Below are 26,164 nucleotides of genomic sequence, written 5' to 3'. Positions count from 1 at the left end.
AGGTAGCAGTTGTAGCTCTGGTTGAGTGAGCACGCTAGCCCTCAGGTAGTTGCTTCTTTGCCACAGCATAGCACTTTTTGATGCAGAGCAATACCCATTGTGAGATGGTACACTTCTGCACCGCCTTCCCCTTTCTTTGCACCCAAATATCCAACAAAGTTGATTGTCCACCTGGAAATCCTTAGTACGATTGAGGTAGAACGGCAACGCTCTTTTTGGATCCAGACGGTAGAGTCTCTCCTCTTCCTGAGAGGGTGCGTAAAAAAAGGGCAAAGTGATGGATTGGCCTACATGAAAAGGGGTAACAACCTTAGGAAGGAAGGAGGCCCTTGTATGAAGCATCAAGGTGACGGCAATAAGAAAAACAGTGTTGATGGTTAAGAGCCGCAAGGTGCAAATGTTCATCAGGTCAAAAGGGGCATAGATGAGGTAAGTGAGGACCAGGTTCAAGTCCCATTGTGGCATAATGAATGGGGTCGGAGGAAACCAATCGTTAAGTCCTTTAGGAACCTTCCAATGATGGGAGATCTGAATAAGGAAGGTTGGCCTGGCAATCTAAGAAAGGCAGATATGGCCGATAAATAACCTTTAAGGGTGCCCAAAGCAGAGCCATGCTGAGCCAAAGGAAGAATGAACAAGAGAACCTTAGAGAGGTGCAGAACGTGGAGTCAACAGACTTGGTGGTACACCATAGCACAAATTTATGCCAACGACAGGTGAATATACCGTTTTGGTGGAGGGAATCCTGGCTGCCAAAATAACATCACCGACTTCAGGAGAAAGGTCAAAAGCTGTCAACTGTCACCATTCAATCTTCACGCAAGAAGGTGGAGAGTGGACAGGTTGAGGTGGAGAGCCGTCCCCTGCAACAGAAGAACCTCCTGAAAGGGCAGTCCGGTCGGAGGATCTGTATTCATGCTCAGTAGCTCTGGATACCAGACTGTGTGCCCATTCCAGAGCCACAAGGATTGTTTGGGCCTGGCCATTCCTGATCTTCTTCAGAACTCTGGACAGAAGTGATATTGGCGAAAATTAAAGGATGCCCGAGTCCCACTTCAGATGAAAATGTCGTGAGAGAGTGCCAACTTGGAAACTCCAACGCACCAAACAGCTGACACTGCACGTTCTCTGCGGAGGTAAACTGATCTAATCAAGTCTCTCCCCATTGATGAGGTAAACTGATCTAATCAAGTCTCTCCCCATTGATGAAAGTCCTTGCACTACCTCGGGATGGAGACAATTAGTGATCTAAGCATCGATGGCTGAGTTTGCCTGCTCTGTCGTTCAGAGCCCACCAGATGTTGAACCACCAGGTTGATGTCCGGATGTTCCAGCCACATCCAAAGGAGTACAGCCCCTTGAAGAAGGGTCCACGACCCCACTCCGCCCTGATTTTTGCAGTACCACATGGCAGTAGTGTTGTCCGTGAACAGAAGCACTACTTTCCCTTTCAGAGAGGGAAGGAATGCCTTCAATGCAAGCCTGATCGCCCAGAGGTTCAAAAGACTGATGTGAAGTCTGGATTCAGCCATAAGACCAGAGACCTCTGATCTCTGCCTCCCCCATATGGCCGCTCCATACCAGGAGTAACGCATCTGTCACTACTGTGATATGTGGTTGGGGGAAGGGAGAAGAATCTGCCTCTGACCCAATCGCAATTCAAAAGCCACCACTTCAGGCCTCTTGCAGTTCCCTCTGAAATCTGTACCATGTCAGAGTAACTCTCTTGATGCTGCGCCCATTAGAACTTCAGGCCCCACTGCGGAGCCCACATATATCATCTGGCATGTGTTACCAGCAGGATGCAGGAGGCCACAAGGCCCAGCCGCTTCAGAGTCATTCTCACCAAAATCCAGGATAGAGGACTAGGAAGGCTTGGAGGCTATTGCAGGGGCGGACTGAGAAGACTTCTGGTTCCCTGTCCCATGAGATTCTGCGTCCACAGCCACACAGTGGCTGGGAAGCAACTACAGCTCTATATCTGATAAGACACGACAGGGAGCCTCTTCTGTGACCACAAAAGGGGCAAAAAACAGACTATAGTGGGTGAGGGGCCAATGTACCGAGCTATAGCCCGGGACTCCTTGAACCTCCTGAGGGCCAAGTCTGCTTTGTCTCTGAAGAGATCGGTGCCATCGAAGGGCATGTCCATGACAGACTGTTGGACATCCCCCGAGAAACCAGACATCCTCAACCAGGCATGGTGCCTCAAGGCCATCGTCGACACAACCGAACAGCCCACTGAGTTGGCTGTGTCCAGCCCACAACGAATCGTGAACTTAGCCACAAACCACCCATCAGCAATGTGTTGGGAGATGATGGCCCAGACCTCCTACGGGACCTGCAGCAATATCCGTGTGACGGTATCCCTCACTGAGTGGGTGTAGCGACCCAAAAGGCATTCAGTGTTCACAGACCACAATGCCAGACTAGAGGAAGAAAAGATCTTCTTCCCAAGTTGGTCCAGGCTCAGATTCCCTATCCAGGACAGCAGATGGGAATGCACCAGATGACGAGGAAGCCTGGAAGACGAGGCTCACAGGCATAGGGTGTTGGGTCTTGGGACAGGAATATAGGATTGTTTGGGGCGGCCGATGGCCTCTGGCAATTGTCCTATTCACAAGAGCCCCGTGTTAAGTCAGGACCAAGTACCCAGAGGGACATCAGTGACAGCTTCATTAAATGGAAGCAGAGACTCAGAAATAGAAGCCCCAGCCTGAAGCACCTCTGTCAGGTTTCGTCCTGACCGCCACAGTGGTAATCTCAAAGAAAAGGACCTCAGCCGCCCTACTGACCACCATGGAGTAGCCACGTTAAGAGGAGAAAGGATGCCAGCATCTGGAGAAGTACCTAGACCACTAGTGTCGTCCAATTCCTGAGCCCAGTTGAAGGTGGGGATTTATATCTGGAATTCCAAAGGGTCCAGCAAGCCCTTCAATCCTTCCTCATACTCGTACCCATAATAGTAAGAGTCCGAATCCGACCTGGGGTGAGTAAGCTCCATCTTAAGTTGGAACGCTGTTCCGGCTCCGGGTCGTCAGGTATCAGGATTGGGTTGATGTCTATTACAGGCCAAACCAACGCCGGGAGCGTCAACATCTTAGCCAGTGCCGGGGAAGGTTGCAATGGTATGATCTGCACCAGCACTGATCCGAGAACAGATCTGGAGGGGCCCTCGAAAGCCAAAGCCACTGGCATGCAATCCAAACCCCCAGGCCCCAAATGCACTGTGTGTGTTTGGGGGGGGGGGGGGGGGTGTCTGTGTGAGGAAGCAACGGTCTGACCAAAAATGAGGCACATGGCCTCATAAAACTCCTTAAGCTAGGCAGGGATGCCTCTAGAAACTTGGGGAGGTGCAGAGTGGATCCAAAAGTAGGCTCCGCAGCCGGAAGCCTTGAGCAGACGATCATCCCGCGTCGCATCGGGTGAAGTCCAAGAACGTTTGGCTTTCCTCAACCTCTTCTTGTTACCCAAATGTCCTGACAATTTAGAATGGGACGAGGAGGAGTGCTGATGACTCCACGAGTGGTCGCAAGACCTTCCTCTCAAGCGAGACCAGGAGCAACACTGAGTCGATCGCCAGGCCGCAAGACACCACAAACCGACCAGGTGGAGATCCGTCACCAACATCATGCGGTGACAGATGTCATAAGACTTGAAGTCAGTCTTACGAGACATACCTCAATGCACCAAGAAGTCCAAAAAGCCAACAAAAAGGTCAAAGTTGGTCAAAAATTTACCAGGGTTGCTCCAAGTACGACGAACATGGAATGGACCAATACCACCTGACGGCGCGCAAGTGTACTGTTTGAAGAAAAATCTCCAGATCCAGTCAGATGCCTGGGGAAATTCGTAGGTAAGGAATCTGCAACTAGAAGTCTTTATCAGATTAAGTCTTTAATCTAAACTGTTCACCAACACGTGCAAATATGCTTTAGAAACGATCAACAAAAAAAATAAAAAGCAAAAAAAAGGAATATAGACATTTCCCTGCAAAGGTGCACACATAGGACAAGGTTCTGAGTCAACAAGGGTCAATGAATGAAGGTGGCTTTACAGACAACATGGATGTGTAGGGAAGCTGCCAGTACTCGTATTGAGAGTACGAACAAACCTATGCCTTTATTGTTTTAGGATGGAGTTCCTAAAAAAGTACGGGTTCCATAAAATAATAAACTGGAATATTAGCTCTGTAACAGTCTTAAGAAAAAAAGAAAAAAGAAAAACAAATACACTACAAAGAACCTCAAAAGGTACGCAAAAGAAAAAGATCCCTTAGCTTCCTTCCCGCTACCCAAAGTCGAGCACAAGAGGAAACCTTACACAGATTAATGGGAGACATCTCACTTGGCGAGGAAGGCCAATAGGAGCCTGGAGAAAGGCTGTGCTTCCTCGGCATGCTTGCTATGTGCTGCTTGAGTTTCTTTGGTGGAGGCGAGGTATGTGATGGGTATGGAGCCTGCTGCTTGCCGTACGGCCTCAAATGTGGTGGCAGATGTTTCATTACGCCTCCTCCCGCAGCTGGCAGGAGCAATTTTTTCATGCCGCCTCCTGGCAGGGACAGAGCCGCCATCGATCCTGCAGAAGCTGTGCCCATATTCTTTGGACTGGGCTTTTCCGATAGGCCGACAGCTGCTAACAATTTTCTTTCGCTGGGCCTGAGGGACAGGAGGTGGCTTTGGAAGTCGTCGCTCAAGATGAGTTCATTTAGAAGGTCGACGGGCGACTCTTTAGAGTCGGGATCGGCCACTCCGAGGTGTCGCAGATGGGCTCTGGCATGGCTCGACAGCCCCTTTCTGGTTTCAAACCAGGCCCCACACAACTGGCAGTCAATTTCACTATCAGGGTCGTCATCTACAGCTATGGAAAGGAGAAAACAAATGGGTGCATAAATAAATCGGTTTACAAAGAGCCGGGAAATGTATGCTTAGAGGGTAAAGTCTACTAACACATAGGAAAACGCTAAGGTTGGGGGAAAAAGGGAGCGGAATGTTTGTGCTTTATCACATCTGCAGCATGGTATATCACTGCACCATTTTAATAAAGTGGGACTACAGCTTGCAGTTAGTAGGCGAGAGAGTGAAGTATCAACTCTTGCTAGCAGGATGAGCATTAAATCGTTACAGGATCTGCTGAATGACACTGAGGGGGATCCACTTGAGCACAATCCCTCAGTTTCAGGGTATGATCAAGAGATTGCCATAGGCATACAGTAAACGCATCTTTCGAAAGTATTTGAACAAAGTTGTCAATCAAATTCAAATAAATTGTTTCCATGCGAGGGCCATTCAAGTGCTTTCACTCTTTCCCACCAGAAAAGAAGAGCCCACATTAGGGGAAACAACTACCATTTCAGATACTTGCATTTCACAGGTACTGTGAGAGGTACTTGGCCATAGAGCATTCGGACAATCTCTTATGCTCATCTGAAAACAGGGGCTGAAAACCATCTTCATTCTTTTAATACCAATAGAGCAGGATCAAAATTAACAACAGTGCTTCACTAAATACAGTATGTGGGGACAGTGCTTTACTCTGAGGTCTTACCAGTTTTAAATGGCTGTGACACAAGCAACGTAACCAGTCTTGCAAGGCAATATGCAACTAGCTGTTGCCAGCTACTGTGCAAGTACTGCAACAATTATTTTTCACCCACTAATACAAGTTCCTCAATGCCAACACAATACATAAACTTATGGAAAAAAAAATATTTATAGGCATCTCACAGAACCCTCCAAGGGAAAGAGGGGAAAAAAATAAAAATAAAATCACAGCCATCATCTCATGGCCCTTCATTTAATCGGCAAATAGGTTTAACATCAACATTCAAGCTCTCCAGTACTGCCGTTCCCTCCCAGACCTGTAAATAAATAAAAATAATTACAAAATACTATGTATCGCCCTTTTACAGCAGCAGAAGTTGTGAAGTCATACCACCCTGCTCTCTGGTCCATCAAGATCTCTAATCTGCCAAAGACCACTGCCGTCTGCTTCTCTGAACAGTGTACTACTTTTGGTTGATCCTCTGATCACAGCTCGTAGTAAAAGATGCATACTTCAACGCTTTCTGCTCAATGCAAGTCTCAATTCAGCAGGTCTTCTGCTAGGCACAGTTGCACCTCATTTCAAATAGACAATTAGAAGGGCTCTCAAATCAATTGTGGCCTATAAATGTCAAGCAATTCAACAAACTTACTCAAGTTCAGAGGTCCTTCATCGTCAGACGGACCCCAATGTGATCTTGGAGAGCTGCACAATGGGCTCTGGTGCATCTTCGTGCTCTTCTCCTCCACATTCTTTGGTGTGGGAGAAGCAGGGAATTGAGAGTACCCTTTCTTCAAAGGGGAGCCTGACTGTTGGTGACTCTTCGGGGAAAAGCTGGGGGGAGATTTGATGGCTCTGTTTGTTGGCACATCTAAAGGTTTGCTTAAGGAAAGCAGAGGAGGGTGGGGGCTTGCCATGCCCTCCTTTGGTGGCGAGTTAGGTTTCTTGCCATGGGTAGGAGACGGTGGGGTACTTTCTGGCTTGACTTTTGTCTGCTTGGCCAGTTCATACAGCAGGTCGATGGGGGCACCACTACTTTCAGATTCTGCAACACCAAGCTGGCGGAGGTGGGAACGGGCATGGCTTGACAGCCCCTTTCGTGTTTCAAAGCAGGCACCACACACTTCACACGTTGTGAGTGTTTGCACTAGAAAAAAATGAGAGGTAACAGTTACAGTCGAAGGAAACATGCCTCATACGCCATGCACATAGAGGGCTTTCGTGCCCTTCAGTCCCAATACCATATTCCAAGACCAGGCGTCTACCAATAAAGAATTTACAACATAGCAATTGTATTGGAAAAGATATCCACTAAGCAGCAAGATATTCTACAAAGGTGTAACGGGGCAAATGAATAAGTTCCACGTATACAAGATGAGTAACTGGTATTTTTTATTTTTAAATAACACCATTGTAAATTATTTAACCTTACCATTTTTTTTACAGTGATGGAGCAAAATCGTTGGAACATTCTGTACTGAAATTAGGGTTATATTGGATAATTTACACCAGCCTTACCAAACATGTTGGCTTTAGGTTTTCTAAAAAGTGCACTCAAACACAAGCATGCGAGGGCAACAACTCCATCTTTTTTAAATACTAGTATAGAGTTGCCTGAGAGGAGAATGCTGATGGAGGACAAGAGCGTTATTAAAATGTGGTGCTGAATTTCAGTGGCACAAACGCAAACTTAAGCAGCCAGATTTAACACATGCAAGTTCCATCACTGCAGGAACATTTCAAACAGGTGGCCAACAAAGTAGGACACAAACTTATATAGAAACAAGCTTCCTACAGTACAGTTATGCTGCTTATAAAACTTAAGTGAAAACAAAATTCAGAATTATGCGGATACAGTGAAGTGCATGCCGTTTATCTAACCAGAAACATAAGTAACAAACAAGTTATTTACCTTCGGTAATGCATTATCTAGCTGCAGATTCCTTACCTTTGATCTTCCCAGGCGTCAGGATAGAAGTGGAAATTTTGCTGAGCAATGCTGATTGCGAGAGCCATCGGTTGGCTCCATTCAACTCCCCCTGGCGGCATTGTCGCTGGAAGGGACGTTGCAGCCACCTATATAGTTACCACCCAAGCACCGGAAGCACAGAGCCATGACAAGAAATGGCACAATGAGTATCAAAAATAGGGCACTGAAAAAGGGATCACCCGTAGCCTAGTAAACAAGACTGCAGAGCAGGGAGGCATGGATGGGTGCAAGGAATCTGCAGATAGGAGAGTCTCTACCAGATAGTGTGTTACCGAAGGTAAGTAACTAGCTCATCTGATAAGACTCCTGGCTGCAGATTCCTTACCTCTGATTGATTAGATACCCAAACCACATGCTCCTGGCGGTGAACTGCGGATAATGTTTTAGACTGAAATGTCAACAAACCAAAATGCCTGTCCCTTGGGACCAGACTGTCCAGGCAGTAGTGTTTGGCAAACGTGTGCAGGGATACCCATGTTGCTGCCTGGCAGATGTCCAGGACTGGGACTCCACATGCTAGCTCTGTGGTCACAGCTTTTCCCCTGGTGGAATGGACCCTGAGGAGGCCGTTTCTTAGCCAGGTCATAGTAGATCTTAATGCAAAGAAAGAACCAGCACAAAATGGTCCGTTTCTGTACTACCCATCCCTTCTTTGTTCCCACAAAGAGTTGGTCGTCCACTCAGAACTCTTTTGTGCGGTTAAGATAGAACAACAAAGCTCTTTTTGGGTCCAGTAGATGGAGTCGCTCCTCTTCCTTTGCGGCTTGTGGGGGAGCAAAAAAGATGAGCAAGGTGACAGTAACTCAGATGGAACGGAGTCACCACCTTAGAAATTAAACACAGATATGGCGCCTTAAAAGACAATGCCTGTTTCTCACCCTTCAGTAATCACCAGTAAGAAGGCTGTCTTGATGGCAAGCAGCCGGAGGAGAGAATTGTGCAATGGCTCAAAAGGAGCGCATATGGGGTATGTGAGAACTAGACACAGAGGAATAACAGTGTAGGGGGAAAACATTTACAAGCCCTTTAAAAAAAAAACTGCAAGGGGACTTGAAGAGAGGGTTGATCAAGCAGCCACAAGAAGGCTCAGAGGAGAGAGAGATAGCCCTTTAGTGTCTCCAGTGAGGAACCCTCCTGGGCAAGAGAAAGAATGAAGAGAAGATCATCAGATATAGAAGGAGACAGGATCTATAGACTTCTCTGTACAATATCTTTAAATGTTTTGTCAACAGCAGATGTATCCCATTTATGTGGAGGAACGCCTGGCTGCCAAGATAATGTTACAGATTTCGGGAGGAAGGTCTAAGGCTGTCAACTGCTTCCGCACAATCTAAATGCATGAAGGACCAGAGTTAAAAAGGTCTGGGTTGAGGACCCTCCCCTGCAACAGAAGATCCTCCCGAAGAGGCACCCTGATTGGAAGATTGATGCTCATTTCCAGAACCTTGAGATAACAGACTCTTCGTGCTCAGCCCAGAGCCACAAGGATTACTTGGGCCCAGTCGTTCTTGATCTTCTTCAAAACGTTGGGCAGAAGTGGTATGGGCGGAAAGGTGGACAGAAGGCCTGAGTTTCATTCACTTCTTGACGTGCCGCTGAGCGAGTGCTGCCTGACATTTCGCATTCTCTTTGAAGGCAAATAGATCTAACCAAGACTGCCCAGACTGCTGAAAGTGACCATGTACTACCATCAAATGGAGAAGACACTTGAGATCTGCTAGGCGTCGTCAGCTGCGATTGTCCATACTGGCGTTCAGAACCAGCCAGGTGTTGAACCACCATGGTTATGCCCTGCTGTTCCAGCCATGTCCAAAGACGCAGGGCCCTCTTGACAAAGGGTCCACGACCCAACTCCACCCTTGCTTGTTACGGTACCACATGGCAGTGGTGTTGTTTGAACACCTGCATCAACTTCCCCTTGACAGAGGGAAGAAATGCCTTCAAAACTAGTTGGACTGCCCTGAGCTCCAACATGTTGACGTGGAGTTTGGTTTCTGACGGAGACCAGAGTCCTCTGATCTCCACCTCTCCCAGATGGCTGCCCCATCCCAGAAGTGAAGCATCCGTCACTACTGTGAGGTCAGGTTGGGGAAGAAAGAGGAGACTGTCTGACCCAACTGCAGTTCGTTAACCGCCACTGGAAGTCTTTCGCAGTTCCCGTCGAGACCTAGAACATGTCAGTGATTTCCCCCGATGCTGCGCCCACTGGAACTTCAGGTCCCACTACAGAGTCCACATATGCCATTTGGCATGTTGTACTTGCAGCATGTAGGAAGGCTTGAGGCCCAGCAGCCTTAGAGCCATTCTGACGGAAATCCAGGACAGAGACTGGAACCATTGGTATCACAGCCAGAATATCTTGAACTCACTTCTCTTGAGGGCAAGCCCGAAACCGCACTGTGTCCATAACAGTTCCTATGAAAAAGGGAGTCGGTGTGACTTTGGTACGTCTATAGTGAACCCCAGCCAATGCAGGAGTTGTGCAGTAGTCTGGCGGTGAGAGACAACAGCCTGGGGTAAACCCACCTTCATAGCCAGTCATATAGGGAGGGGAAGACAAACTCCTGACCTGCGCAGATGAGCTGCAAATACCGCCATCACCTTGGTGAACACCCGAGGGGCACTGGTAAGGCCAAATGGCAGTACGGTGAACTGAGTGTTCGTGGCCTACCTTGAACCGCAGGTAACGCTTGTGGGTTGGCAGGACAGGACTAAGAAAATATGCATCCTCCAAGTCCAGCGCTACTAACCAGTCTTCTAGGTCTAGGGCAGACAAGATCTGAGCCAATGTGAGCATCTTGAACTTCTCCTTTTTGAAGAAGAGATTTATGGTCCATATGTCTAAAATACGGTTCTTTTGGGGCATCTGGAAGTAGCAGAAACCACCACCACTGCCTACTTCTGATATCGGGACACTTTCTATGACTCTTGTGGCCAAGAAAGCCGTAACTTCCTTTCGGAGCTGCGACAAATGATCCTCGCCATCGGTTCAAATGTACCCATGTGTCTGATGTTACACCATCATCTCCTACACTGAGAAGTCTGTATTATCCCTCCAACTGGGCAAGCATAGCCCTGCAGATACAAACTAGGAGGACTTTGAGGCTGCAGCTGCCAGGAGATACGTTCTGGCCTGCAGACCCTCTAGGTCTGAAAACACCGCTCCCACCTCCTTGCATACCCTGGATTAGTTGCATAAGACTGTGGCTGGCATAGGGCTAGCGTGTCACAAGTAGGCTGCAGCCAGCCTAGGACCAGGAGGTAGGTTCAGGGTAAAAACAGGCTCAACAAAGAAAGGACGTCTGCTACGCGTTGCTGTACCGGATGTCGAGTTCCCCAAAGCCAGGGGGCTGTGGGTGTTGGGTACCTTTTGGCATTGGGTATCTTCGTCTGGATCCTTCACATGCAAGGAGGGTCCTCTGGATTTAGTCTGCAGACCCGGTTGTATTAGTCAGGAGGGTCAACTAAGGGTGGACAATGGGTCGGAATCGCCTGAGGACCTGCTCTAGACCAATGGGCCACCTGGACAAGGGCCGTGGACATCAGGTACAGAGTGGGCAGGGCTCGCGGATCCAGGGCAGCTCTGGAGTCCTTTGCTGGAGTTTTTCTGGACAGGGCCGCTGTCCTAGGGAGAGCTTGGCCCTCTGGTGGACAGGCAGTCCTCTTGGGGTCGTTGGTCCTGCAGGATACATCATCTTTTTGTAGCAGGGGCTTCAGAAGCTATAGACAGGCTGGTAGGGCTGTGACCAAGTCAGTTGGTGTCCGCAGTCTTCTTTCTTCTTGTTGTCTTGAGGTCGCCAGGAATCTGGTGAGCTGGTGTGGGAAGCTGGCCTGTTGTGTGGTAGGTACCTACGGTCCTTACAACACAAACCAGGTCCAAGTATCCCCTCTTAGTGAACTGTAGGCAGTGTCTAGAAACCAGGCTCTCTAGAGGTAGCTGTGGATGAACAGCCAAGACTTATCTAGGAGACATGCAAAGCTCATGCAATACCACTCTAGTCACAAAGCACTAAGTTCCTGATGGATGCAGTTGAAGTCCTGCACTGGAAGGAAGATTGGAGACGGGTGCCTGTGACGTTCTTGCATTCTTGTCTGCATGTTGTATTTTCTTTTTTTCTTTCCTTTTGGGTGGTTTGGGGAAAATCTGGTAATTTACTCCTTTCTTCCTGGTCACTAGAGGGCACTGTGGTACTTACCTTTGGGATTTCCTAGTAACCCCAGCTCCCCTCTACACATTTCACTTACCTAGGTGGGGGTCCTAAGTTTGCATTCCCTTTTTTCGTATATGCTTTGGACTCCCCCTAGGGTCACTATTGCCTAATTGAACTTGTATTGTTTTCTATCACTTTCTATGCCGATTGCTGATAACTAGTGTACATAGATAGTGTTCTCTCCTATTGGAGGGTTGCCTCTAGTACATTTAGGTATTTGTGTCACTAAAATTAAGTACCTTTATTTTCGTACAACTGAGTGTTTTCTTTCATGTGTATAAGTGCTGTGTGACTACAGTGATATTGCATGAGCTTTGTATGTCTCCTAGATAAACCTCAACTGCTCATCCACAGCTACTTGGGGATAACCATGCCAAAACAGGCACTTTCCTAGAGGGAGTATGGCCCGGCCTCCCCTGGGACCTGAGGCAGCAATTGCGCAACTGTATTCCTCACCCCCTCCCCCCCACCCAGATCTGAGGCAGCACTTGCGCAACTGTATCCCAAATTGTATGTGAGAAACAGCCCAATAAGCATGAAGTGTTCACTGACCTCTGGTGCCAGCCTCTTAAGATTCCCTATCCAGGGGAGCAGAAGGGAATGCGCTGAGAGGCGTGGAGGACTGGACTACCAAGCTCTCAGGGATGGGGTGTTGGCTGGGAAAGCTAAGGTCCCCCAGAGCGGGGGCGATGGTGGCGGACAATCATCCTGTTTACAGGAGCCCCTTTTCTGGGCTTGGACCAAGTTCCAAGCAAGATGTCTTTAAGTGCTTTGTTGAAGGGCAAAAGGAGTTTGGATGTGGAGGCCCCAGGTTGAAGCACTTCATTCAAGATGTTTGTCCTGACAGCCAGAGAGCATTCCGAGGTCGAGGACCTCCGCTGTCCTACACACCACCATTGTATAGAACATCTCATCCTCTGTAGCCAGTGGGAGGAGAGAGCAAGCCAGTATCTGGAGAGGTGTCCAGACCACTGGCCTCTCCTAGCTCCTCATACCAGTCCAAAGATCTTTCCAACTGGTGTTCTAAAGGGTCCAGTGACCCCTCCTTCCACTCTTATGTCTGGCTGTGAAAAATAAGGCTCAGGCTTCTGGCTCCAGATCATTGGGTATGAGAATCGATGTCGGCAGCCCCAGGAGCATCGAAGACCGCCACTAATTGGTGCAGAAAGAAAAGAGCTGATACCCGCGCACCTGGTGGTGCCTATATGAGTGGCGGTGACGTCACTTCTGGTGCCAACACCACCACGCAGAGCTGAAAGGAGCCACTGATGGCACGCGCAAGGGGTAATGCTCAGCAAAGGTTCTAGATCTAGTCTGACTTGTGGGAAAATCAAAAGGTAAGGAATTTGCAGCTATAAGTCTATCAGATGCGATGTGTTCTTGTTACAGCAAATGGGATTTTCTAGAAAATTCTGTTTGGAACATAAAGCAATATATTTTTAAAAAGCAGCACACAAAAACCACAAACGAAAAACAAGATGTGATAAACAGGCTGTAAGCCTTTACACAATAACATGCTCAAAATTCATTGCAGCACTAATACCAAAAAAGTTAACTATGGATATAAGTGCCACTGAACCAATACTACACAGTTATGACTGTCACTGTATATAATGTAGGCAGCTTATACATGTAACAAGCTTGGGTGCTTTCATTACACAAAACTCAGCTGTAAAAAGCAATACTTTTAAGGGAATTCAGATTTACAGTTTCCTTCTAAAATATGTGTTTTATTATCAGGATGACAGCTCCAAACCACCCTGTACCACTGTCATTATTAAACAAATAAATAAAACATTTATACTCAAAATAACACTAAATAGGTTTTACAGTCTCTCTTTTGCACCCCCTAAAGCTTCATAATTTCGCTGTAAGACCAACCACCAGATACTCATGCATTACCAAGCTTAAGAACAAAAGCCCCAGCCCTAGTAATGCTTAAAAATAATTTCCTGGGGTCATGTTCTATGGACCGTAAGAAACATAGGGTTAACTCTGCATATCCTGCAGCCCACCAACATAACTCAAAATTAATCTGGTAGTGTCCGTGCATTGATATGGACCCCACCAGGAAGCAAAATATATCTATAGTAGCCCAGGATGGGCATTATGGAGCATACTTTCACTGGAGTAGCGAATAATAAATATGGCAACATCCACAGCTTTCTTTTTAGTTGGAGGTCAGGGGACATGGGGGAAGGAAGGTCAGGGTGCCCTAGCCCCATTTTGTGGGGCCACGCAGAAGCTAGCCACTTTTTTTTTTTTAATTGGCTGTCTCGATTTCACTCTGGCACCCAACAAAATGTTCACACGCCTGCAAAGGGAAGGGCAAGACCCCGCCAGCTCCCTAGTTAGCATCCATCCTGGGTGTGGGCTCATCTTTTATGCTCGTGCCCAGAGGGAGCAAGAAAATTAGTTACTTACCTGTAACTGCAGTTCTCCAGTATTGGTATCTTTCATAGATTCACATGCTTGAATCATCCCCGTCGTCGAGGTGGGAGCCTCACGGTAAACTTAAATATATAAAAAGCAGTAAGTCAGTAAAAGTAAAACCAGTAGGCCCTAGTAGGCCTCATAGGGTATTTTACAGTCTATCCACTTTGTTTTGTGAAAAGACCCAAACTTGAGTATCAACCAATCAGGATTCAGCCCCTCCCAAACACTCCCAACAGAGGCTGAATTCCCTCAGATTTTCTAGTAGGAGTGTGAAGTTTAATATCTGTATAATAGGGGAGCCTCTGAGGGGAGGAGGGTGGGTCGCATGTGAATCTATGAAAGGTACCAATACTGGAGAACTGCAGTTACAGGTAAGTAACTAATTTTCTTCTCCAGTATTGGATCTTTCATAGATTCACATGCTTGAATCAGAGTAACGAGCAGTAATGTTTTCTTACTTACTGAATTACATTGACTGTAATTCCATCGTAATTCTATACGTGATGTGATTCACATTAGTTCAGTTTTAAATATGCACTTACATATAATTATATTTATATTCATAAACATCCGAATATAAGAGCAATAAAAGGTGTGTGGCAAGAAATCCTGACACAATTTATGCTATTATTATGGAGAATACGACACGTTAACACAGTATAAGAAAATGAACCATTAATGACCATACCTCGAGTGTGGTGGTGGGATGTGTAAGAGGCTCACCTTAACGAAATAGATGCCTCAGCACTGCTTGTCCCACTGCTGTATCGACCTGGTTAGTCTCCTCTAGACAGTAATGTCTTGTAAATGTGTGTTGGCTGGACCATGTCGCTGCTCTACAGATGCTATGTAGTGGTACACCTGCAAAGAGTGCAGCTGAAGTGGCTACCGATCTGGTAGAGTGGGCTCTCACCCTGGTGTGGAGCGGCTTTCCTGCTTTTGAATGGCAGAACTGAATCGCCAGGCCAATCCATCTTGCTAAAGTCTGTTTGGACACCGCGTGTCCCTTTTTTGTTCCGCCGAATGCTACAAATAATTGATCCGACTGGCGGATGGCCTGAGTGTTCTGTAGATAAAACTTTAAACATCTTTTAATATCGAGAGAATGTAATGTTTTTTCCGCCACTGTTTGCGGATTTGGAAAAAAGGTTTTTAAGATGACTGGTTCATTTAAATGAAATGTTGAGGGAACTTTCGGAATGAATTTAGGATTTGTCCGCAGGATGACACCTGAGTTTGTAAACTGGAGGAACGGCTGTTTGATAGTGAACGCCTGAATGTCACTGACTCTTTTTGCCGAAGTAAGAGCTAACAGTAACGCTGTTTTTCATGCGAGGAATTTTAGGTCAGCTTTGTGGATCGGCTCAAAAGGAGCTTTCATGAGCTGCATCAACACAACATTCAATGACCATAGAGGCGGAGGTTTCCTAATTGGCGGGAAGACCCGAAAAAGGCCCTTCATAAATTTTTTGACAATTCTTGTGGAACACAAAGAGAGTCTGTCTGGTGATCTGCGGTATCTAGAAATTGCTGCCAGATGTACCCGTATGGAAGAATATGCAAGTCCTGATTTTGCCAGGAGCAGGAGATATGGAAGTATCTGTTCCGGAGTAGAAGATAAAGGATGTATATTTTCCGCTGCACACCAAACACAAAACCGTTTCCATTTAAGTCTATAGGTTTTGTTGGTAGTGTCAGCTCTAGCTTTTGCTAAGATGTCTCTACACTCTGGGGAAATTTTGAGATTTAAGTATTCATTGTGTTCAGGAGCCAAGCCGACAAATGAAGAGACGACGGATGTGGGTGTGTGACTTGTCCCTGGTGCATCGTTAAAAGAGTCGGACTCTGTCTGAGTGGTAGATGTGGTCGTTCGGAGAGCATGAGGAGCTCCGTATACCATATTTGTCTGGGCCATCTGCGAGCTATGAGTAGAAGTCGACACCCCTCCGTCTTCATTTTTCTGATGACTCTCGGAATAAGCGGGATCGGAGGAAAAGCGTAGGCATAAACTCCTGACCATCTCATCGAAAACGCATTCCCCCACAAATCTTTTTGGGGAAGCCAACTTGCGTAGAACTGGCATTTCTTGTTCTCGAGAGTGGCAAATAGGTCTAAGTTTGGTTTGCCCCATAATAGAAACAGGCCATTGAGAGTTTTCTGGTCTAGCTCCCACTCGTGATAAGGAATTACTGTCCTGCTCAGGGTGTCTGCTAGAACATTGATCTGTCCTGGCACATGCTCCGCTTTTAGTGAAATATTGTGTTTGATGGCCCATGTCCAAATTTGTTGGGCTAGCTGCGAGAGTTGTAGGGATCTTGTGCCTCCTTGCTTGTTTAGATAAAACATGCTGGTCATGTTGTCCGTCCGGATTAAGACGCTTGAACATTGTATCTTTGGCAAGAAAGCTTTTAGAGCTAAGTGTATTGCTTTGAGTTGTAGATAATTGATGTGGAGCTGGCTCTCTTGCTGATTCCAGATTCCGCTGATTTGCAGGTCCTGGCAGTGTGCACCCGATCCTTCGAGAGAGGCATCCGTTGTTACTATGTAACTTGGTGTTTGAAGAAGAAAAGACAGCCCTTTTGAGAAATTGGTTGGAGTCGCCCACCACCTCATAGTGTTCTTCATTAGAGGCGTTATGCGAATCTTGTCTTCGAAGGAGCCGTGGACCTGTGTCCATTGTATGTCCAATTGCTCTTGCAGGGGTCGCATATGGAGCCTGCAATCTGGGACTAGCGGAATGCACGATGATATCATTCCGAGCAATGATTTGTAGATGCGGACTGAAACAAACTTTTTTCTGGATAGGTTGTCTGCCAAAGAGGTTAACTTTTGTTTCCTCTCGTGTGATGGGTACGCTTTGCTGCGTACTGTGTCCAAAATTGCTCCCAAGAAACTCAATTCTTGTTTGGGGTATATATCTGAGATTTCTGGTAGTTGACTACAAACCCCAGGCTGTGTAACAATTGAAGGCAATAGGAAATATGATTTGTTACTTGGAATTTTGAGGGTGCCTTTATAAGCCAGTCGTCCAGGTAAGGGAAGACCTGGATACCTGACTGGCGAAGATGTGCTGCTACTGGAGCTAACATTTTTGTGAAGATTCTGGGGGCTGATTTGAGACCGAATGGTAGAACCCGGAATTGGAGGTGCATACTTCCTACCCTGAACCTTAAAAATGTGCGATGTTTGCGATATATGGGGATATGAAAATAAGCATCCTGGAGGTCTAGGGATGCCATCCAATCTCCAGTGTTTAAGAGACGCAGGACATCCTGCAACGTTACCATCCTGAACGATTGTTTCTTTAGAAACTTGTTTAGTGCTCTCAAGTCCAGGATGGGGCGCCAGTCTCCTGAGGGTTTCTTTAGAAGGAAAAACCGGGAGTAGAATCCTTTGTTCTTTTGAGATAAAGGGACTGGTTCTATTGCTCCTTTTGTTAGCATTATTCTTACTTCCCTGAGAAGTTGGTTCAACCTCGGAGGCGGTGTACCCGATGGAGGGACACTCGGTGGTGTTTGCATGAATTCCAGAGTATGACCTCTGGTCACTACATCTAGTACCCATCTGTCCGATGTTATAGCCTTCCACTTGGGGAAATAAGAATTGATGCGACCTCCGACCTTCAATATTGATTGGGGAGGTGTTGAGATTATCCGCTGGTCATTGCTTTCTGCCTGTATCTCTTCCTCGGGCAGCTCCTCTTCCTCTAGCCGGATGTTTGTAAGCTGCGGCTGGTGGTAATCGATAATGCTGCTGATGTCCTGGTCCTGTGGAGGAAGATGGATATTGTGACCTGTATTGTTGGGATCCACCTCGAAAGGAGTAATTACCTCTACCCCTTGCTCCACGAAAAGGTAGTTTTTTATACTGCAGGGTACCTAGGGATTTTGCTGTATCGGTATCCGTCTTGATAGCCTGCAGCATGTCGTCGACATGTTTGCCAAACAAACTCTCTCCATCGAAGGGCATGTCGAGAACACGAGTCTGGACTTCTTGTCTGAATGAAGTAGCTTTAAGCCACCCTTGTCTGCGCAGGACTGCTGCTCCAGCTAATTGTCGAAAGCCAGTGAGGGAAATATCTATTGAACTGTCTATTATCTCTGCGGAGACCCTTTCTCCCTCCTGCAAGACCTTTTTAGCTTCCACCTTGAGATCTTCTGGTAGTGAATCTACAAAAGCGGACATGTCTGCCCACATCTGGCGATCGTACCTTCCCAGGATGGCGAGGGAATTGGCCGCCTTGACCGTTACTGCAGCAACCGAGGAGAATTTCTTACCGATATTGTCTAGTCTCCTTCCCTCTTTGTCTGGGGGAGACGCAATAGGCGTAGAGGGGTTTTTGGATCGTCGTTGAGCCGCCTGTGATATAACCGAGTCAGGTTTCGGCTGTGAGACTAAACAGGCCGGAGAATCATCTGGGGCCTTGTATTTTTTCTCTACCCTTGGCATTTGTGAAGGCACTGTTGCCGGGTTTTTCATTGCCTTCAAACCCTCCTGCCATAAGAAATCCACAATCGGTATGGCTCTTACAGATCTCTTTGATGGCTCTTTAAAGTCATACAAAAAACACTCAGTTTCATGGGAAACAATTGCCAGGCCAAAACGTTTCGCCGCTCTCTCTATGATATTATGGAAACCTCCTATGTCTTCTGGAGGAGAATCCACTGGAGCTGCTGGAGGTGGAGATGGTGTGGGAACGAGATAATCGTCCCATTCACTAGCCGCTGAATCTGCTAGCTCGCCCTCTTCCCTTTCGTCGTCCGACGAGAGGTAAGCTTCCGGAGGTTGGCCAGTTACAGGTCTACTAGCCTGTGGCTTTTCGGAAACATTAGTAGTTTGAGCTTGCTGGTAACTTTGAGGTCTAGGTGGCGTGGACTGAGTTGACGGTGGGAACCTTTTATAGTAGTCCTTCAACATATGTTGTAAATCTGTCACTAATGTGCTAGGCATAGCTAGTGGCGATGGTTGGTTTGCCTGTGGATAAGATGTTGAAGCATAACTATGCTGGTAATGTTGATCCTCTTCTTCATCAAACTCTTGACATTTGACATTTAGTTGGGGCGGGCTACTAGCTGCCCCAAACATTCCTTGATCCTCATCATCATCATCGTCTAAAAGATGTTGCGGTGGGTATGGCAGCACTTTACTTGGTGATGTATGCATCGGCAAAATGTCAGATGGCTTGTCCCCTATATTAATAAGGGAAAAGGGTAAGAATCTGGTGGAGTCCTCATGATGGTATGAGGAATGATCTGGTGAAATGTCCAAAGGTTTGTAAACTGTTAATGCTGTGGTGATCGTCGGTTCCATCGTCGAAGGTTCCCTCGTCGACAGTACTGTCGTCGACGGGTCTCTCGTCGACGGGTCTCTCGTCGACGGGTCTCTCGTCGACGGGTCTCGTCGACGCTTCCGTCCATGACTGCGTCTTTGTCAATGGGTCCTTAGTCGACGGTCCCTTCGTCGACGGGTATTTTACCGACGACGGTCGCTTCGCCGACGTATCTTGCGTAGATGGGAGTGCCCTGGATGATTTGTGAACCCAGGAGGCCTCCGCTGTCGACGCTGTGGTTGCCGACGAAGCTCTTTTGAAGATTTTTGCAGTAATAATCGTCGTCGATGACAACGGCGACGACGTCATAATCATCGGTGAGGATGGTGTTGTGAACGTCGACGATACCGTGGTCGCTGTTACCGTCGACGGGGCGGTCGTCGACGGTTGTTTTTTCACCGAAAAGAGTTTTTCTGGCTCTTTTTGTGGTGACAGACAGGGATGGTTTCTTTGAGGTGCTTTTCCGGTGTAACGGCGTACTAGGTTCTGAATGAACCTTTTTTGGTCCATGTTTAACTGCCTCTTCAGTTAAGACTTGTTTTGTCTTTTTGTGCATTTTTCTTGGTGGTTCATCCGCACCTCTATCTCTCTCACCTGTTCTTTTCTGAGGGCGAGAAGTTTGTGGTGACTCTTCGCTGTCTGATGAAGGATGCTCTAAGGCTTTCTGTTTTTGCAGCCATAAGAGAAGTCTACCCTCTCGGTCTTTGAGGGTTTTTTGACTAAAGGTGCGACAGATTTTGCAGTCTCTCACCTTATGGTCTGGATGAAGGCAGTAAATACACTTCTTGTGGGGGTCATCAATATGTAGTCTCTTCTTCCCACAGTTGTCACAGTCTCTGAACAGACCCTTCTTTGCCTTTTCAGACATAGTAAAGTTGGAACTAGTTTCCTGAGAGAAAAAACAATCTTCAGTCAGAAAATAGGAAAAAAACTGAGCAGAGCTCAGGGAGACTTCCTTCACACGACGTGCGGTAGAAAATCTGAGGGAATTCAGCCTCTGTTGGGAGTGTTTGGGAGGGGCTGAATCCTGACTGGTTGATACTCAAGTTTGGGTCTTTTCACAAAACAAAGTGGATAGACTGTAAAATACCCTATGAGGCCTACTAGGGCCTACTGGTTTTACTTTTACTGACTTACTGCTTTTTATATATTTAAGTTTACCGTGAGGCTCCCACCTCGACGACGGGGATGATTCAAGCATGTGAATCTATGAAAGCTCCAATACTGGAGAAAGCTAAGTTCCCTGCCAAGGGGAGTGTGGGCACGGAATTAAACATCTATTGCCTGCCTGCACTCTCTGGGACAGGTCACAAGGCTGTGTCCTGGGGAATAGGATCAGAGAGTGGGTGGGCCACACCCCCTCATCATACAAACACCAGTCATGGGGGATGGGGTTCCTGAGAGGGAGGGGTCAAGATGGCTCAGGAAGTGGGGTGCACTCCCTCTTCCTAGAAATAATACCTGTAGAATCCCTGGGTGCTGGCCCATCCGAGGGGAGGAGGTGGTCTTACATTTGAAAAGGGTGCGAGGCCGTCCGCCCTTCCTTTTAACAGCACTGCAGATCTGTTTAAAAATAATTGTTTTGGCTCAAGGGCAGGGGGAATCCCTCTATGAATCCCCTCCTCTACCCACCAGGTGTGAAGGAATAGGGTGTTTCTGCCTTGCCTCTCAATATGTTTTTTTTAACTCAATTTTTACAGGACTGGGGGCTGAGTTAATAACTCCTAAAAAGGGCTACTGCAATGACTTTGTTGATGTAGTTACAAGTAATCATATGCTAGCTTTTAATCTGTTAGACTTGCATTTAAACAAATCACACAAAAAGCACTTTCTGGGTAAAGATCTAGTATTCTGCCATATTTGGTGTAATTCAGTTCAGCCATTTTGAAGCTGTGTCTAATTTTTCCTATGGGAAACTGCATGGGGTAAAACACTTTTTGTGCTCACCCTGAAACTTTCCAGGAAGGAACTGAGGCAAATTAGACTTTCTGCAAAAGTTTCATGAATATCTGAAATGTCACACAAGTTGTAAGGAACCCAAAAATCAGTTTCCTATTTGAAATGTGGTCCTAACTTTAACTACCCAGCGGCGATCGCCATTGGTATATGAATGAATGTGTGTGTGTACACATATATATATACACACACACACACTACCACACACATACATACACACACGCACATAGTGTCTTAACTCAGCACAGCCACTCACATTTGGAGTCCTGTAAATCTTGCTTGCTGCCAAGAGGGTCTGGAGACATTCTACTTCCCATTCGGCTTAGATTTTGTTCCAACGAAGGCTGCTGCACAAGCGGGGGAATTTTGTTCTGGCTAGGTGGAGAGTCCAAGTTCATGGCTACCATTTCCTCCTCTTCGGAACTCACTGCTACAAGAAGATAAACTCAGAATCAAGATATGTAGAGAAAATGCATAGTCTAAAGATCAACTAGTCCCTTTGCTGTTTAACAGAACAAAAAATTAATCACTTACATTGACATCTTAAACTAGGCCTAAACCATTGTTCACTATTGAAAGGCTTGCACCACTAAAAAAAGGTAAGACTGAACACACACTTTCTCATTTACTGTGATTACCCAACTGACAGCCATATCATCCTCAGAGACATGAGGTAAGAATAACACAAAACAATCAAACTATAGGTCCAGACAGCAAATAAATGCAGCTACTCACACCAAATTGGAAGCTTTCTATGTTCATTCTAATTTTAAAGATTATGGGTTTCTTTTACAGCCCTGTGGTAAATCTGGGAACACCATCATATGGAGTAACACTACTGCTTGGCAACAGCTCCAGATTGCACAAATAAAATGGGGACCAATATACGTAAAATTACTAACCATTTTTGCTCATTTATTTATGCAGCATTAGCACCAACCTATGTTGTGGGTAATGGGACACAGAAGATGCTGTCTTACCCTAAGAAACAAAATGTTAACTGCGATCTTCTGTAACTGCATTCGCTATAAACAATACATTATATTAATGATACCACAAATACGTGGAACTGAGTCACCGTTTTGGACTCAACCAGGTCTACTAGAAGGCAAGCCCCATGCATTAACTAACCTCTGACCAGCCTTTTAATGGCATCCTTAGTTTTATCAGATAGGGGCCTTTTTGTTACAATATGGTATCAAAATTTGCTCTTCCTTGCCTTAATTTGTTTATATAAGATAATTCAGAGACATAGGTGTCATAAAACCACAAATTCAGCTGTGGTGACAATGCTACTACTCTTAACGTTGTAACCCCTAGTAACAACCATGACAAATAGGCTTGGTAAATAAGAGTGTGTACAGAACTGTGGCTGAGATTGCCAACCCAAACTACCCAGTCCAATACGGTGACTACATTCCAAAACTTGGCAGGTTCTTTGTAAATACTTTATTAGGCTCAAAAGAGCCATAAAAGACAGTCAATTGAAAACTTCATAATCAAAGATATGAATATAAATAACAAGGTCAGTATAAATATAAAAACATTACAGAAATTAATAACATTTACGAATTCAAATAGAAGCATGTACAAAATTTAACATAGCCTGTATCATCCCTTCACTTCCTAGGTCCTGCAAATAAGAGAAAGCAAAATGGCTGGACCTATTGCCCGTTGGGAGGAGTACAGGCTGTACAAGCCTTCTCCTGGGTACAGTATATAAGTTACAGAAAAGATCAAAGTGCAAAGTGCATTGACGTGATCTACTGCCACAACAGCATGGCAAGAGTTTCTTAAACCAAGTGCCTTGAGTGGGAAATGCTAATAAATAATGTATGGAGTTCTAACGCAATCTACTAAGTAAAAACCTATGCCGCTCGGAGGTAATGATATTAAGATATAACTTGGGATGTGATGGCTGTAGCAACGGACTCTCCAGGTCCTCTGATGTGCCCCTGGTTAAATATGAGTCAAAGATAGAATGCCAGTATAGATCCTTAATCCTGTCTTTGCCTGCCCCCCTGCCCTCCCCCGCTAAGTTAAATAGTTAGGGACCAGGAAATAATCCCCTACCCAGAGACAGGAGAATGTAGATTTGACATCTGAGCAAGGAAATGTCCATAAACCGAGTTAGTAACAAACAATCCATAATCACTGATCTACACGGTTGAGCTTCAGGATTTAGCCGATCTCTTAACCAGAGAAGTAAAGGTTGTAATCTCATCTAATCGGCTATGCCCCCTCAAGTCTCTTTCGTCATGGCTAAACACAGCCGGAGTAGATGGAGGGACTGCTAACAGCCTTCTCAGAAACTTATTTTCCACAACCTGGCGACCTGTACAATTAGTATATCCCCACACCCCAGCTCCGAACGACGTAATTTAAAGACATTTATTTTTAAAAACAATCAACTTTTCCTTCACTGGAGTGTGTCCAAGCTTCTTTGAAAATCTAAAAACTGCATCAATGGGTCTTTGAAATAGCAAGATGCCGACACTATGCAAAAACTTCCAGTTAAAATCAACATCAATTGGGACCCCGAGATAAGTAAAGTTGGAAACTTTAATTATTTCTGTGCCTTCTAGAACAAATCTTTTGCTTTTTGATACCTCTGGACCGCTCTTCATCACAAAGGATTTTGTTCTATCAATTTTGAGACCAAGGGTTTCTATAAAAGTATTAAAAGCAGTCAGTAGGGTTTGAAGGCCATTTGCTGTCCTTGGCAGAAGGACAGAGTCGTCGACATAAAGTAGTACTGGGATTGGCTGGGAGTTAATGAGGGGCAAATCCTTCCCCATTTTACACAGAAATACTTCCAGACCATTTATACAAAGGAGGAAAAGAAAGGGGGCCAGCACGCATACCTGTCTGACCCCCTTTAAAGATGGAAATTCTTCAATTAGATCACCCACCTGGCTAAAACGAACCCATGCAGAAGTCTAGGCAGGAAGTCTACTAAGTAAGAAGATTATATCTTTATCCATCCCAATATCTGGCATGACAGTCCACAGTTTGGACCTGTCAACTGTGTCAAAGGCACAGGACAGATCCATAAAAGGCTAAATGTACACTGCCTTTCTTTACCTGAAGTGTATTTTTGTACTATCAAAGTCAGGTTAAGAGTCTGTTCAATTGTTCCCAGCCATGGTTAAAACCGATACTGTACCTTTGATAAGCAATTGGTCTCCATGGCCCACTTTTCCAATTTATTTGATACCACTCGGCCTAAGATCTTAACAGAACTATTCAAGAGGGAAACTGAGCGATCGCACTGCGGGTCAGCCCTATCCCCCTTCTTAAAGACGGGCACAATGATCACCTCTCCAAGTATCTACAAGGGGGCCCATCATGGCAGATCTACGAACGTTAGTGAGTAGTGGCCCCTGTAATACATCAGATACTTCTACTGAATTACAGAAGGCTATACCTAGGGAAGCATTTCTCCCAGTGTAGGAACCATTTGTTTCTTCCTGGGAGACAATCTCTGTTTTAAAAAAGTTGGAAAAGTGTTCCACCCAAGCTTGCGCTAGAATAACAGTATCAATTACAGCGTTATCCTTGTTGGCCTATGGGGTGGAATTAATCAAGTGCCAGAAAGCCTTCATATCATTGCTATTACTAGCTTTAATTAACTCGATCCAGGCATTCTCCCTCATTGTTTTCTTCCTGGCAGCAAGGGTGGCCTTTTATGTCCTTCTTGCCACTTTGATAGCAGACTGATTGCGTGGGGCAGAGCTAATAATCTTCTTTAAAGTCTTTAAGTGCAGACGTGCATGCATGATTAAACCAACGAGGACTTATATCTTTACTAATATTTGGGCGCTGTAGCTTGTCTGCCATATAACTTGTAAAGGCAGAAAAAGCCTCAATAATTTCTTGCGCAGGGGTATGCCCCCCCCAAAGCAGTCATGACCTCTTCCTTCATATTTGTCATCAGATCTCTATGGAAGTTATATTTATCAATTTTACCCCACTTGATGGTCAAGCCCTTCTGCCCATTGGGCCTCGACACAGGCTGCTGTGCCTCCACACCAGAGCCCTTAACCAAACCCATCCTAGTTTCTAAAATTAGCGGGTTAATGTCACTAATGCAAGTTAGCATCACCCTGAACTTCCCTACAAAGGGAATAAGATTTCTTGAATAAACTATAAAATCAATTGTGGATAGAGCACTTCCATCCATGAACGTGGGGACCCCCTTAACTTCCGAAGTTGGGAAAATCAAGGAATTGGTAGCCAGCATTCGATTAAGCGCATTCCCGTAAGGGGTACGTTTAAAATGCTGCATAGGGCAGTCATATTTATCCAAAAATCCACAACAATCTAAAAAAGTTCAGGGTCACACCAGTTGACATTAAAATCACTGGCCCAGATAATCATAAGTTACTTCTTACTTCCATTCAGTGCCTTATACACCCTAGTCTCAAGACTATCGATCACACTGGTGTCTGATGGATCGAAGACATTATTATTATTATAATAGTTGATCAACAAAACATCATGTAGCTCAGTTAAAGGAGAAGAACCAGATAATAAGGTGTTATGTCAATAATACGTGCATCTACCCCTTTTACAGATATAAATGTGACCAAACCTCCCTTGGCCCTTCCCAAAGGAGACTTAATTGCAGGGGCACAACAGGAAGTAAAGCCATTAATGTAGGGAGGATCTAAAAGCCAAGTCTCTTGACAACAGATT

General features: G+C 45.8%; 1 protein-coding gene across 8 annotated transcripts in view; it reads right to left on the bottom strand.

Annotated features, from left to right (window-relative positions):
• The window catches only part of WIZ (WIZ zinc finger), a 688,842-nt gene that overhangs the window by 201,926 nt on the left and 460,752 nt on the right, over positions 1 to 26,164 (bottom strand). For 6 of the 8 annotated variants that reach the window (XM_069231671.1, XM_069231676.1, XM_069231675.1 and 3 more), the window contains 3 exons: positions 21,723 to 21,896; positions 6,197 to 6,691; positions 4,324 to 4,860 (listed from right to left, as the gene is read on the bottom strand). In XM_069231671.1, the coding sequence (XP_069087772.1) occupies positions 4,324 to 4,860; positions 6,197 to 6,691; positions 21,723 to 21,896 (1,206 nt within the window). The remainder of the gene's footprint in view (positions 1 to 4,323; positions 4,861 to 6,196; positions 6,692 to 21,722; positions 21,897 to 26,164) is intronic. The other 2 variants (XM_069231674.1, XM_069231677.1) reach the window with 2 other exon arrangements.

The sequence above is a fragment of the Pleurodeles waltl genome, chromosome 4_2 (assembly GCF_031143425.1).
Source record: "Pleurodeles waltl isolate 20211129_DDA chromosome 4_2, aPleWal1.hap1.20221129, whole genome shotgun sequence".
NCBI lineage: Eukaryota > Metazoa > Chordata > Amphibia > Caudata > Salamandridae > Pleurodeles > Pleurodeles waltl.
The sequence above is the reverse complement of the archived record's forward strand: the minus strand, read 5'-3'. Positions and strand labels throughout refer to the sequence as shown.